The sequence below is a fragment of the Lissotriton helveticus genome, chromosome 12, assembly GCF_964261635.1.
Source record: "Lissotriton helveticus chromosome 12, aLisHel1.1, whole genome shotgun sequence".
Lineage (NCBI taxonomy): Eukaryota > Metazoa > Chordata > Amphibia > Caudata > Salamandridae > Lissotriton > Lissotriton helveticus.
In genome coordinates this window covers 720,300,456-720,314,387 of record NC_136073.1, presented here as the reverse complement: position 1 = coordinate 720,314,387, position 13,932 = coordinate 720,300,456, and the positions used below count along the sequence as shown (strand labels likewise).

At 43.5% G+C, this 13,932-nt stretch overlaps 1 protein-coding gene across 3 annotated transcripts in view; it reads right to left on the bottom strand.

The window, feature by feature from the left end:
* The window catches only part of ARHGEF11 (Rho guanine nucleotide exchange factor 11), an 883,046-nt gene that overhangs the window by 576,314 nt on the left and 292,800 nt on the right, over nucleotides 1–13,932 (bottom strand). For all 3 annotated transcript variants that reach the window (XM_078670282.1, XM_078670280.1, XM_078670281.1), the window contains exon 3: nucleotides 10,701–10,799. In XM_078670282.1, the coding sequence (XP_078526408.1) occupies nucleotides 10,701–10,799 (99 nt within the window). The remainder of the gene's footprint in view (nucleotides 1–10,700; nucleotides 10,800–13,932) is intronic.

Below are 13,932 nucleotides of genomic sequence, written 5' to 3'. Positions count from 1 at the left end.
GGTATGAAGAATGACAAAACGGGAGATGATGTTTGTGCTATAAGCAATGTAAAGAACAACTTCCAATCCAATAAGAATGTTTGAAAGAATCAAATTGTATGTTACAGATGTGGTAGTAATAATCATGTCGCATCTTTTAAGTTCTGTCCTGCTATTGGTAAGGAATGTAGCAAGTGTGGGAGAATTGGTCATTTCTCTAAAGCATGTAGGGATTTGAAAAAAGGGAGTAGTGATCCCAATATCAGTCACTTCAAGAAAAATGAAGTTTCATGTGTAAGATCTTATCCTTCTGGTGAAATTTCTTGTGTTCAATGCGAACATTCTAAAACTGGTGAAATGATGAGAGAAGGTGGCATGGTTGTTTCATTGATGAATATCGGAGTTGTTGATGGGGAAGTACTTAATTCACCTAAATGTATTGTGAATTTTATGGATGTGAATCTTGAATTATGGCGGAGATGGCGGAATCTTGAATTGATGTGGAGAAGTGTGGCTCACTGGTTAGAGGAGGCAGACCCGGAAGCAGAGGTCAGAACGGGACCAGGGTTCAATTCCCGACGCGGCAGGGTCTTGAGCTCAAAATGTCCACGGACTCGATAATTCTCGCTTCGGTGCCTACTCAAGTCAGGGGTTCACACTCTGTAACTCTGGGCAATAGCTTGCTCAATCTCCACTACGGCCCCCCGCAGCGGGATGCCTGGCTTTCACCTTGGGGGTGCCCAGTTGGGGCTATCTCACAGGGAAAAACCAGGACGGGTTCCCAAAGCAAGCGCCTTGAGACCCTTTGGGGTGATTAGTGCGCTATATAAGAATCCACATTATTACATTATGGCAGACTCTGGTTCTCCTTGGACCATCATTACAAGAGATTATTTTTCTGAGAAGTAGGGTTCAAGATTATCAGAAAAAGAGCTCTCCTCCCCTGATATCAATGCTCTATGCTTCAATGGGTCTAACATTGACTTTATTGGTTATTTACAGTCTACAATTTATTTTAAAGGGAGATCTGCAGTTATTAAATTGTATGTAGCAAAAAAAGGTATTGATGTACTTGGATGGAGGGATCAATGGAAGTTGGGAATTATGTTAAATCCACGGAGTAAAAGAACCAGTCACAATATCCAATGACACGTTTCCACAAAAAGGTTCTATTGTCACTATAGAGGGTGACTGCAGATGGGAAAATTTGGCAAAAGAATTTCCTAATGTTTTTTCAGAAAATTTAGGCAGGTTGAAGGGTTTTACTCATGCCATCAAGCTCAAACAAGGAGCTGTACCCCTAGTACAAAAACTTAGGAATGTACCACTTAATGTCAGAGAGGAATTAAGAAATGCTCTTAAGGAAATGTTGGACAATGGAGTAATAGAGGAGATTGAGTCATCTGAATGGGTTTCTCCAGTTGTTCTTGCTCGTAAGCCTGATAAAAGTTTGAGGCTTTGCATTGATTTGAGAGCTTTGAATGCGAATATTGTTGTTGATTGTCATCCCCTGCCCAACATAAATGAAGTTGTGAGCATGCTTGGGGGTCCCACAGTTTTTTCAACTCTCGATCTTAGATCGGCATATCATCAAATCGAGTTGACGGAAGAGTCTAGACACCTAACGGCTTTTATTACTCCTCAAGGATTGTACCAATTTAAGCGAATGCCGTTTGGGTTAGCCTCTGCGGCATCCGTTTTTCAAAGGTCAATGTTTCATCTGTTCAGGGAAATGGGAAATTACGTTAAGTGTTTACAAGATGACATTCTCATTTTTTCAAAAAATAATGAAGTCCATTGTGAACATTTAAGAAATGTATGTAAAGTTTTAAGTGATACTGGTTTGACGATCAAGAGTAAAAAATGCAAATTGTTTCAGAAGACTATAGAATACTTAGGGTACACAATATCAAAAGATGGTGTGTCTCCAAAGAAATCATTAGTTGACGCTATTTTGAAAGCACCTGGACCGGATTGTAAAGATAAATTGCTATCATTTTCAGGTCTTTGTGAGTACTACAGCAAGTTCATCAAAGACTTTGCTACTAAGATGGAGCCTATTAGAGAACTTGCTAGGAAGAATGTGGAATTTGTATGTGGCAGTAGACAGCAAAGTGCCTTTGATTCTATAAAAGCTGACATGGTGGCTGCTCCTACTCTCAGACCTTTCTGTTTAGATAAGTTGTGTTTATTGACAGTAGATGCTAGTCTTTACGGTTTAGATTGTGTTTTGTCACAACGTTCAGGAAAGGAGGAGTGGAATGTGGCATTTGCGTCTCGTACACTCACTACCACTGAGAGAGGATATGCTGTTATCGAGAAATAACTTTTGGGTTGTGTTTGGGCCGTGGAACATTTTCGGAATTACATTTGGGGTGCAAGGTTCATGTTAAGAACTGACCATAAACCTTTGGTGAATATTTTGTCACCTGGTGGAGGGGTTAGAGCTACTGCTCGCATAGCCAGACTTATGTCACGCCTCCAAGAGTATAATTTCGATATTGAGTATGTTCCAGGAAAATTGAATGTAACTGCGGACTGTTTGTCCAGACTGCCATGTGACAGTGTTGATGAGCCCGGTGATGAAGAAGTGGTAGTTAGTATTACCAAGTCTATTTCTGAAAATTTTAAATTGATATCCGAAGAGATGTGGATGAGAAGTATGAATGAGGACACTTTACTTTGTCAAGTGAGAGATTTTGTCAAGAAGGGTTGGCCTACAAAGGATGAGGTGTCTGGTGATCTCATACCTTTTTTAAATATTAAGGAAGAGTTAGTTACTGAAGGAGATTTGGTTTTTAGATCTGGGAAGTGTATTCCCCCCTTTGAGATCCGTGAGTTTATTTTGAAACTTAGTCATGAGTGTCACATGGGCATGTCCTCCATGAAGAGGCTGATTAGATCAAATTTTTGGTGGCCTGGAGTAGATAGGTTTGTCGATAGGTTTGTGAGAGAATACCCAGATTGTAAAGAAAGTGACAAGACTTGTAAATGTAGTCCAGCTCCTTTGATTCCAGTTAAATGGCCAGAATATCCGTGGCAAAAGTTGGGTATTGACATTTCTGGTCCTTTCAATTTTTTACCTGCTGAATGCAGGTTTGCAGTTGTAGTGGTTGACTACCATTCCAAATGGCCAGAGGTCAAGCTTATTTCTCATCCTAATTCAGGAAATGTGATTTTGTTTTTAAAAGAACTATTTGCTCGAGAAGGTTATCCTGAAATGATGATTTCTGATAATGGTGTGCAGTTTAGATCTTCAGAAATTCAAGAATTCTTTAAAGATTGTGGTATCAAACATATCACCACAGCTTTGTATGAACCACAAGGGAACGGACAAGTTGAGAGGTACAACAGAGTACTCAAACAAGATATTCTTTGGGTCTGGACTTTTGGTAGCTTGTGGAGAGAAAGGTTAAGGGAGAGACTTTGGTTATATCGGATTACACCTCATACGACTACTGAGATTTCTCCTTTCCGGTTGTTAAGGGGTAGAGATCCCATTTCTAAATTGTGTCCTTGGTGGTTTAAAAAGAGTACTATTCCCGGTGATGCTGTGCCTGATATTTCTGGTGTAGCTCGTAAAGTTGAAATTAAGCAAGACAAGATCAAAAATGATTATGATGTTCGGATGAAGGTAAAAGCACCTGTGTTTAAATGTGGTGATTGGGTGAGAATTCGCAAACCAGGTTTTGTTTCCAAAGGTGAAATAAAATTTGGTAAACCAATTAAAATTGTAAAAGTAAATCGTAACAGTGTTGTCACGCAAGATGGTAAGGTCTGGAATGTCAGACGTGTTTCTAAATGTATCCCTTTATGCCATTGATTTTCTTAAGAGGGGAAATGTGTTACATTTTCTATTCATATTCATATGTGTTATTTCTCTTTTAAGATTATATAAATGTGTTTCCCTTTTAATCTGCTGTTCTTTAGTTCTGTGCACATGCACCTGTCTGAAAATTCTCTTTAGAATTATTTACCTGTAAATGTGTTTGTACTGGCAGATCTCTGCTAGGACTTGAAGAAGAGAGTACTGTGCTGTTATCATTAAATCAGTACCATCTATACTTGATTATTTGAATTATTTACTACAATTTACTACAGCCACGCTTTTAGTAACTTTTTATTTGTTTGAGCTAGAAGCAATTTGTTTTGTTAAAATCTACATATTATGCAGCAGATTATAGGTTATGTGCAAACGCGGCAAATTCATAACTATGCACAAAATGCTGCAGACCCATAGGTGCATACTTCCAGTGGCCCTGGTTATATGCAAGTGATCCTTCACAGCCTACCCCAGCTCCATATTAATAATAGTTAGTACTGAACCAGGGGTCTCCAACGGGTAGCATTGGAGCTACTGATAGCTCGCCAGTACCCTGGAAGTAGCTCCCTGACGTGTAACCCAGCTAAGTACTTAATTCAGAGGGTCTGCTATACCCTTTTTTTAAAAAATCACTTTGCAAGAAAAGGACAAGATTTTCTTTGAGTGGGTGAACCCAAAATGGAAAGTGCATATTTGATTGAAAACCATGTATTTCTTTTATAAACTACCATGCTGATAATTGAAAACAGACTGATTGGAAATCCAAAACATTTTTAATCTGCAATTTGACTGATAGTTCATACCATGTTATGGCGATTTATAGCCGTTAGTATTTTCTTTGTGCCAGTGGCCTCTTGCTGCCGCGCTTTCATTAGGCATGTACAGGCATTTTAATTATGTTAAAACATTTCCAAAAAGTGCTGTTACTAGCCCTGTCTTATGCTCTGGATGGTTTGTGTTCTTCTACAATATTAAATATCGTGCAGTCAATATATTGCATCCATAATATAAACTACAACACTATCACGGAGGTAAGTATATAGAGTTAAGTGTAGTCGTCCATACATTTTTTACTCCACATTGATTTACCTTGAGGATATACACATCTTTAGGGTGTATAGATGTGGAGTTCAAAATAATAAATATATACCTATCTTTAGTTGTACCTTTGTGGCATTGTATTAGTCAATATTCCATCTATATTTTGGTATCACTCAAATGTTGTGACGTACATCTGGGTGGTTACAACTACTAGTAACACAGCAAGGTATGGTCATTACTGTGATTTGTCTCTGATGTGGTCAAATCTGCAACAGTTGTAAAAGTCAGTTGCTCAATTCGATTTTCATCAATCAGATGTAGCTCTTGTTAATGACAAGTTTGGACAACCCTTGTGCTGCACAAATGTAAATAACAGGTATACTAAAAAATGAAAGGATACATCTTCATTCTGGAGTGCTTCCTTATTATTCAAACAATCATATTATAAAGAAAGACGGTATTTGGATGATTTGACCGATATTAAAAAAGATATCTTCAGTAGAATGCAAACACCATTCTTAGAAAGTATTTTTTACTATGGAAAAACAAGGAAGAATACTTCCATTTCCAATAAGTTTTACTCTGCCTGTGGTCAAAGAAAAAAAACCATTTTAAAATACACAAAATTGATCTACATAAGAGGTTTGTACCGCAAAGAGGCCAAAAAATACTTTTAAGCTTTCAGATGCTTAACGGTGTACATTTTCCCTACGATTTGTCTAGATATATGTAAGGCAAGATTAGCAAACTCATCTCATCTTTATGAGTGCTATAGAGTAAGTGACTTTCTTCTCCTTTATAAGATACTAACTCTTTTTTAAAGCACTTCAATAGGATGTGGGCGGAAGTATGCAGAAGTGTTGCTGCCTACCCTTAAATGTTTCCCACCCTCCTTTGCTCGGACATAAAGCAATGCCAGCCGCTATTCCTTCAGGTATGACCAGGTTGGAATACCCAACAATCTTTCTTTAAATGTTCCTTCTCCTAGGTCTTATTGGAAACTGGACCATCTGTGATTAAATATCAAAAAAGGGTAGAATACTTTTCCTTCATTCTAAATGAATTTACCTTGTGCAGGTAACACTTGAAACACAACTTGAATCCAAGAGAAGGAAGGCAAAGGTATACTATACTGACTGCAAACGGTTTAAGGAAACGTTGGTATGACTGCAGGCTCATCAAGACAGAATTCTGTTTTACACTTTATACATTAATCTGGGATTATGTCTCTACCCGTCTCAGTCTTTAAATACCTGCAGATTGAGCCTAAAGGAAGGATAAGGCCTAGATTTCACTTTCGCACCTCGCAAAGGTAAGTGTGAAAAACACTGCAGGAATCCCGGTAAAGTATTTAGTATGTGCATCAAAGAGATGACCCTCAATATTGCAGTGCTAAACTTGAAAGAACTTGGAAATGCTGTCACCAGAAGAGAGGTATGGAATATATCTACTACTTACTAGGCCAATGTGAGAACAATGAATGCAAGCCCAGCGGTCTTCTGTATCAGGAAATTAATCAGTAGATTAATCTATATTTATTCGGTTTTTATTTATTTATTATTATTTATTTAGCGATTTATAGAGCGCCTGGTGACCCGGAGGCATCCCCGCACTGTAGCATTTGTGGAGACCAGAGGGGAGAGGGGACTTTATTTTGGGAACAGCAGCGTTTTCAATTTTTTCCGGAAAAGGAGATGGCTGGGTTCCTGCCTCAGGGGGCGAGGAAGTGAGTTCCATCCTGAGGATGCTTTTACAGAAAAGCGTCTACCGCCGGTGCGTGCCTTCCTGTATCTGGGGACGTTGGCCAGACGCTTATTGTTCGAGCGTAGGGATCTGGGGGCCTTGTAGGGGGTAACCAGGTCTCTCAGGATAGCAGGGCCGAGACCGTTGAGAAGTTTGTGTGCGGTGCACAGGGCCTTGAATTCTACCCTTTGTCGTATTGGAAGCCAGTGGAGGGCCTTGATCGCTGGTCTGGCTGAGACTCTGGAAGGGAGATTCATAAGGAGCCGGGCAGCTGCGTTTTGCGTACGCTGAAGTTTAGCCATAGTGGGTTCAGGAGCTCCTAGATAGACCGTGTTACTGTAGTCTAGCCGCGCAAGGATCAGGCCTTGGACCAAGAGTTTCCTAGATAGGGGCGGAAGTAGTGGGAGGATCCTGCAGATGGAGCGCATGAGACCAAAACAGGTGCCTGCTGTTTTGGTTGCTTGGGTTTTCAGAGACAGCTCGGGTTCCAGCCAGACTCCTAAGGTCTTAATTACTTGTTTCGGGGTGGGTACTTCCCCGAAGACGTCTGGCCAGACCGAAGAGGGGATGGTGGTCCATTGCTTGCCCAAAAGCATGACTTCTGTCTTTGATCCGTTTAGCTTGAGCGATGACTCGCACATCCAGTGGTGAATTTGTTGGAGGCAGTTCGGCAGATTGTCTGGGTGATTGTCCAGATGTGAGAGTGAGACGACCAATTGCGTGTCGTCCGCATAGCTCACTATCTTAATCCCGAAGGGGGCGACGACATCCTCGAGGGGGGCCATGTAGGCGTTGAATAAAGTGGGGCTTAGGGATGACCCCTGGGGGACTCCGCTCGCAAGGGGGAGGGAGGCAGAGTGGGAGTTGCCATCCCATACCTGGAACGAGCGCCCTGAAAGGAAGGATTCTATCCATGTGAGCGCCGAACCTGCGAGCCCTGCCACGGCCAGCCGATGGAGTAGGACACGGTGGTTAACCGTGTCGAAGGCTGCGCTGAGGTCCAGGAGGATCACTGCCACTGACCCTCCTGAATCCAGGATGCACCTTGCCTCTTCGATGACAGCGAGAAGGGCGGTATCTGTGCCGTGGCCCGGGCGGAATCCAGTTTGTGACTGCCGCAGAAGGTTGTTTGATTCAAGGAACTGTGACAGTTGCCCATTGACCAGTTTCTCGGCCATTTTGCTGACGCATGGGAGGAGTGAGATTGGCCGGTAGTTCGCCATGTCGGCGGGGTCCAAATGAGGTTTTTTTAGGAGTGCCTTGACTACTGCACTCTTCCAGCTTGGGGGGACAGAGCCATGAGATAGCGAGATGTTTATCAGCTCCGTGATCGTAGGCACGATGACAGGGGCTACTGTTTTCAGGAATCTAATGGGGGCAGGATCTAGAGGGGAGCCGCTTTTCATTTTGGCCATGGTTGTGCCTACTTCTTCCAGTGTTACTGCTCTGAAAGCGGTCAGCTGAGGATGCATGATGTTTCCTGAGAGGTTGGAAGATGCATCATTGTCCATGTGGTTCAGCAGGCAGGGGTGGGGGAGGGAGACTAGAATACGTGCGATTTTGGAGTTGAAGTAGGTAGTCAATTCGTCACTTCTGTCAGCCGGGGGTGTGATGGATGAGGGGGGAGCTGGTATTTTCAATAGCTCTTTGGCGATGAGAAAGGATTCTCTTGCCGAGTTGGTGGAGTTTTTTATTCTAGTGTCGTAGTGTGAGGCTTTAGTGAGCTTCAGGGTTAATTTGTAGATTCTCACCGACCTCTGATAGGCTTCCTTGCTGGCGTGCAGCCAGTCTTTCCTCCATAGTCGCTCTGCTTTTTTGCAGTCTTTGCGGAGAGTCCGGAGTTCCGGGGTGTACCATGGGGCAGATCCTAATTTCCCGTTTTTATCCTCACGGGTTTTTAAGGGGAGGATAGAGTCGAGTGACATGGAGATCCACTCCCTGAATTTGCTATCTGCGGTGACCGGATCTTCCGAAGGGGTAGGGGTGGTAGAGTTCAGGGTTCTGGCCCATTCCTGTGCGGAGAGTCTGGCCCATGCCCTGTTCCTGGTATAGGTGGTGGGTTTGTGGGGTTTCTTGAAGGCTCCTGGTAGGCGGAGAGAGACCATGAAGTGGTCCGTCCACGGGAGGGGTAGGGACTCTTTGGCTTGAAGGGTGGGGATGTTGGTAAACACTGGATCGAGTAAATGACCTTTAGTGTGTGTGGCTCCAGAGTTGATGAGGTTGAGACCGTAGGCAGCCAGTTCTGCAATCAAGTCGACTGCCCCTGTATCTAGGGGGTCATCGAAGTGGATGTTGAGGTCTCCTAGTATCGCGAAGTTAGATGTGGAGTGGGCCTGAGACGCTATGGCTTCTAAGAGAGCGCTGGCAAAAGGGCCAGAGTGGCCAGGGGGACGATAAACTAGGAGGCCGGACAGTGAGCTAGTCGGCGCTAACTGGATGGTAAAATAGAGGCTTTCGGAGTCCAGGATATGAGCGTCGTTGGCTCTGCAAGAGAGGTAGTCCCGGTAGATGATGGCCAGTCCTCCTCCTCTGCCTGAAGGACGAGGTTGGGATTGGATGAGGAAGCCCGGAGGGTGGGCTCGAACAACATCTGAGTCCGAGTGGTCGGTAAGCCATGTTTCAGAGAGGAACAAAATGTCGATCTCGTGGTCTTCTATTAGGTGATTAATGAACAGCGCGTGCATAGGGAGTGAGCGACAGTTCAGAGTGGCCAGTTTAAGAGCCGAAGGAATGGCGGGTCGACTGTGGAGTTGTAGCTGAATTGGGCAGCAGAGTGTGCAGCTGGTAAATGGTCCGTCAAGATCATGGACATAGTTACATGAGCTATCATTGCTGGGTCTGAGACTGAGGAGGTCCCGACGCGAGAAGCTTACCCTAGGGGAAGCTAGGTCCGGCATGGGTTCTGGCCCTGAGCCCGGCCGTGCGCGGACGGGCGCAAACGGGCTTGCCCTAGGCGCTCCCGCTGCGCACGTCCGCTGCGCTGGTATGGCCGACACATTTGAGGCGTGGGATGTGGGCGTGGCCTCGTTGTGGGCGTGTCTACGCCTTCGAGCCGCGATGGTGGTTTGAGGGGTTTCCCTGTATCAGCGCTACGTTCCGCTGTGTCAGGGGGTGTCAGGAGGGCTGCTCGGCGCGTTAGGCAAGCGCGTCTGAAACAAGTGAGTAGGTTTTTAAAAGCAGTGCAAGTGACAAGTGGTTTTTATGTAGCAGGATAGGTCTTTGCTGAAACACACTAAAGTCACTGCGACTAATAAAACACCCAATCCTCGAAATCAAAATTCCAAGTTCACCTAATTTTTATTTAACTATTAGGGGCTTTTGGAGCACTAGTTGGGTGGTACACTACCTATGATGATGTCCCAGCGTTTCAGAACCTGTATCTTGTATCCGCAACACGTCTTTCTAAACTATTCTTCAATCTCCCATACTGTACATGGAATAAATGCAACCCCTTCTGCCTTAATTTACCTGAACAGTGGCTTAACAACACCTAAATATGAATTACAATTAGGAGACTCATTTCAATGTACAACTGTGAAGCATGCCTTTCTCAGGGAGAAGGGGAAATGAAGAGAAACTACCCATCCATTCATTTATGAGGTAAATGACAGACATCTACCCATGCAATATATCTAGGTCCATGCCAAACTAATTTATTAGGAAAAATAAGTCTCAACTGAGGGGAAATTTATGAAAAAGAGAATTTATAGCATGTGAAATGTTGATCGGCTAATGAATATTTATATAAAGAAATAAACACAATAATAGTGGCTATGTAAAGCTGTTATATAAAAATAAATATGTTTACAGATCTAGAAATTGGCAATAAAGCCGTGCCCACTCAAACTTTTTCAAACATCTGTATTTAGGGAGATATTGCTATTTAAAATTGAGAACACCAAAAAATGTTCTTAAATGAATCGACAATCTTTGTCAAATGAGCAAACAACAACCTTCCCACCTAACTTCTGGTTTTGAGGATGCCCAGTTTGTAAATGCTGCTTTTTACAAAAGAGTTAACTTTTGACGTGGGGAAGTAAAATTAGCAATGCCAGTTTGTCTTCCCAGAAAAATTCTTCACACCTTTCTAACTGTAGGAGGAGTGGTTACTCACCCGGACGAACAGATTGAACCAGCACAATGCGATCTCCGCTGACGGTAAAACCAAACCCATGTTGATCCTTCTGGACGATGACACAGCGCTGAACCAGACCTGGGAAGAACATACAATCAATTGCAGCCGAACAAGGTATACTCTTTATTGATAACTGAAACATTTTTCCTTTATAAAAACGAAATATGAGGTATTACATTAGATCAAAGCTCCTCACTCAACAAAAAGGCACAACTGAACTGGGAAAAACGTTTACAAAATCCAAAATTCTAAACATATTTGCCTCCCAATCTCAATTTCAAGCAAATAGCAACATAACCGATCACAGACCAGAGATACAGATGGTCAAGGGCAATTATTGAAGAATATATGTTCTTGATTCTTATAAAATACATTTTACAGTTACTCTAAGCAATATTACATAAGTTATGGAAAAGCTGATAACAAACCTTTCACCACTGACCACAATTACTGATCTGACGTTTTAAACCAGAGCTGCTTTTAAGAAGTAATTATGAAGGCAGAGAATACAAGTTTTATCCCAAGACTACACAGACTTGGTACCATAGACAAAGGAATAACAAATGTTACAAAATGTCGTGACTTTAAAAGTCATGGACTCAGATGGAGTCTGCTCCAAGCTTATATGCAATTTTTCATTTAATGATAACAGTGGGTTGGTTACACTACAAAACAACACCAAATTCGGTGTGTGACTTTCGAGTCACAAAACATTAGAAAGCCATGCGAAAGGTCATTGACGGTGCCAACGTCGACTGATAGTTCGTGGTTAACTCTCTAATAACTTCTGACTTAGCCGTTTTGTGACTCCCAAATCCCTTTTGACTCCAGCATTTCAGGCTGATAAAAAAAAACCTTAAGGCACATAGTTCATTTAACAAGTGCCTGACCACAAGCAAAGACCAAGCGATGCACCCAATCCTTCCTGTGCATGACCAAAGGCTATGCACAGTTTGGGTAGGCTACAGGCGTGGGGCAGCACAGCCCCGGTGCCAACCCACCTGTGCTCAAAAAGGCCATGCGCATCAGGGGCTGGTTGACGGAAGAGGGCCTTGTTGCAAGGCAAATGCCCTGTGGGTAGGATAATGGCACTATGCAGGAGACAGGACCTGGCCACCTCCACTGCCCATGGCCTTGGGGTTGGCAGAGTAACGCTTTGGGTAGAATGCTGTGACAAACTCCCACAGTGCATGGCCTTGGGGTTGGCAGAGTATAGACCTTTGGGTGGAATGCAGTGACAAACTCCCACAGTGCATGGCCTTGGGGTTGGTAGAGAATAACGCTTTGAGTGGAATGCTGTGACTGGCAGTTGGGCTGAGGACATTAGTTGTGGGACCTGCCTGCTCACAGCAGGTTGGATGCACAGGGTTGGAAATTAAGTACTTCATGGTAGGAAACAAATTCACTGAAAAATACAGCTAAAACGGAGTTATTGTTCTTGTTCAAATGCAACAAACCAATGAAATTTTCCAATAAACATGCTACAACTTGCACAGTGCATGGCCTTGGGGTTGGTAGAGAATAACGCTTTGAGTGGAATGCTGTGACAAACTCCCACCGTGCATGGCCTTGGCAGAGAATAGCTCTTTGGGTGGAATGCTGTGACAAATTCCCACCGTGCATGGCCTTGGGGTTGGCAGAGAATAGCTCTTTGGGTGGAATGCTGTGACAAATTCCCACTATGCATGGCCTTGGGGTTGGCAGAGAATAATGCTTTGAGTGGAATGTGGTGACAAATTCCCACTGGCATTGGCCTTGGGGTTGGCAGAGAATAGCCCTTTGAGTGGAATGCTGTGGCAAACTCCCACAGTGCATGGCCTTGGGGTTGGCAGAGTATAGCCCTTTGAGTGGAATGCTGTGGCAAACTCCCACAGTGCATGGCCTTGGGGTTGGTAGAGAATAACGCTTTGAGTGGAATGCTGTGACTGGCAGTTGGGCTGAGGACATTAGTTGTGGGACTTGCCTGCTCACAGCAGGTTGGATGCACAGGGTTGGAAATTAAGTACTTCATGGTAGGAAACAAATTCACTGAAAAATACAGCTAAAACGGAGTTATTGTTCTTGTTCAAATGCAACAAACCAATGAAATTTTCCAATAAACATGCTACAACTTGCACAGTGCATGGCCTTGGGGTTGGTAGAGAATAACGCTTTGAGTGGAATGCTGTGACAAACTCCCACCGTGCATGGCCTTGGCAGAGAATAGCTCTTTGGGTGGAATGCTGTGACAAATTCCCACCGTGCATGGCCTTGGGGTTGGCAGAGAATAACTCTTTGGGTGGAATGCTGTGACAAACTCCCACCGTGCATGGCCTTGGGGTTGGCAGAGAATAACTCTTTGGGTGGAATGCTGTGACAAACTCCCACCGTTTAGAAGGGGGTAATGAGTGTGTTTGGTATCAATTCTAAGTGTCCTTAGGCTCAATCCTTGCTTGTATAGTCAAAGTCAGAAATCCTTATTTTGTAGAAAAGTTGCTCTTTATTTGTTTAGATAAAAACATGCACAGCCGACACGTGTTTCGCCCCTATGGCGATTTGCGCCAGGGCTTTTTCAAGGCTATTTACAATATTTTTTGTTCTTTACAATTCTTCATCGTTTGTGCAAAGATTTCCGAAATAGAGTCCGGTTTTTCAATTTGTAAGGGTAAAATCCCTGCGTCGACAGTCTGCTCTTTGGGTGGAATGCTGTGACAAACTCCCACCGTGCATGGCCTTGGGGTTGGCAGAGAATAACTCTTTGGGTGGAATGCTGTGACAAACTCCCACTGTGCATGGCCTTGGGGTTGGCAGAGAATAGCTCTTTGGGTGGAATGCTGTGACAAATTCCCACTGTGCATGGCCTTGGGGTTGGCAGAGAATAGCTCTTTGGGTGGAATGCTGTGACAAATTCCCACTGTGCATGGCCTTGGGGTTGGCAGAGAATAACGCTTTCGGTGGAATGCAGTGACTGGATGCACAGGGTTGGAAATTAAGTACTTCATGGTAAGAAACAAATTCACTGAAAAATACAGCTAAAACGGAGTTATTGTTCTTGTTCAAATGCAACAAACCAATTAAATTTTCCAATAAACATGCTACAACTTGCACCAACCTTCATGCTAAAAACATCCAAGGGGAAACAGTGCTCGAACAAAGCAAAGAGCTAACAAGCATTGGAAATGCAATCGGTCTTGCATTTGTTTGAGTCAGAGCTATTGGCATTGTAAACGGA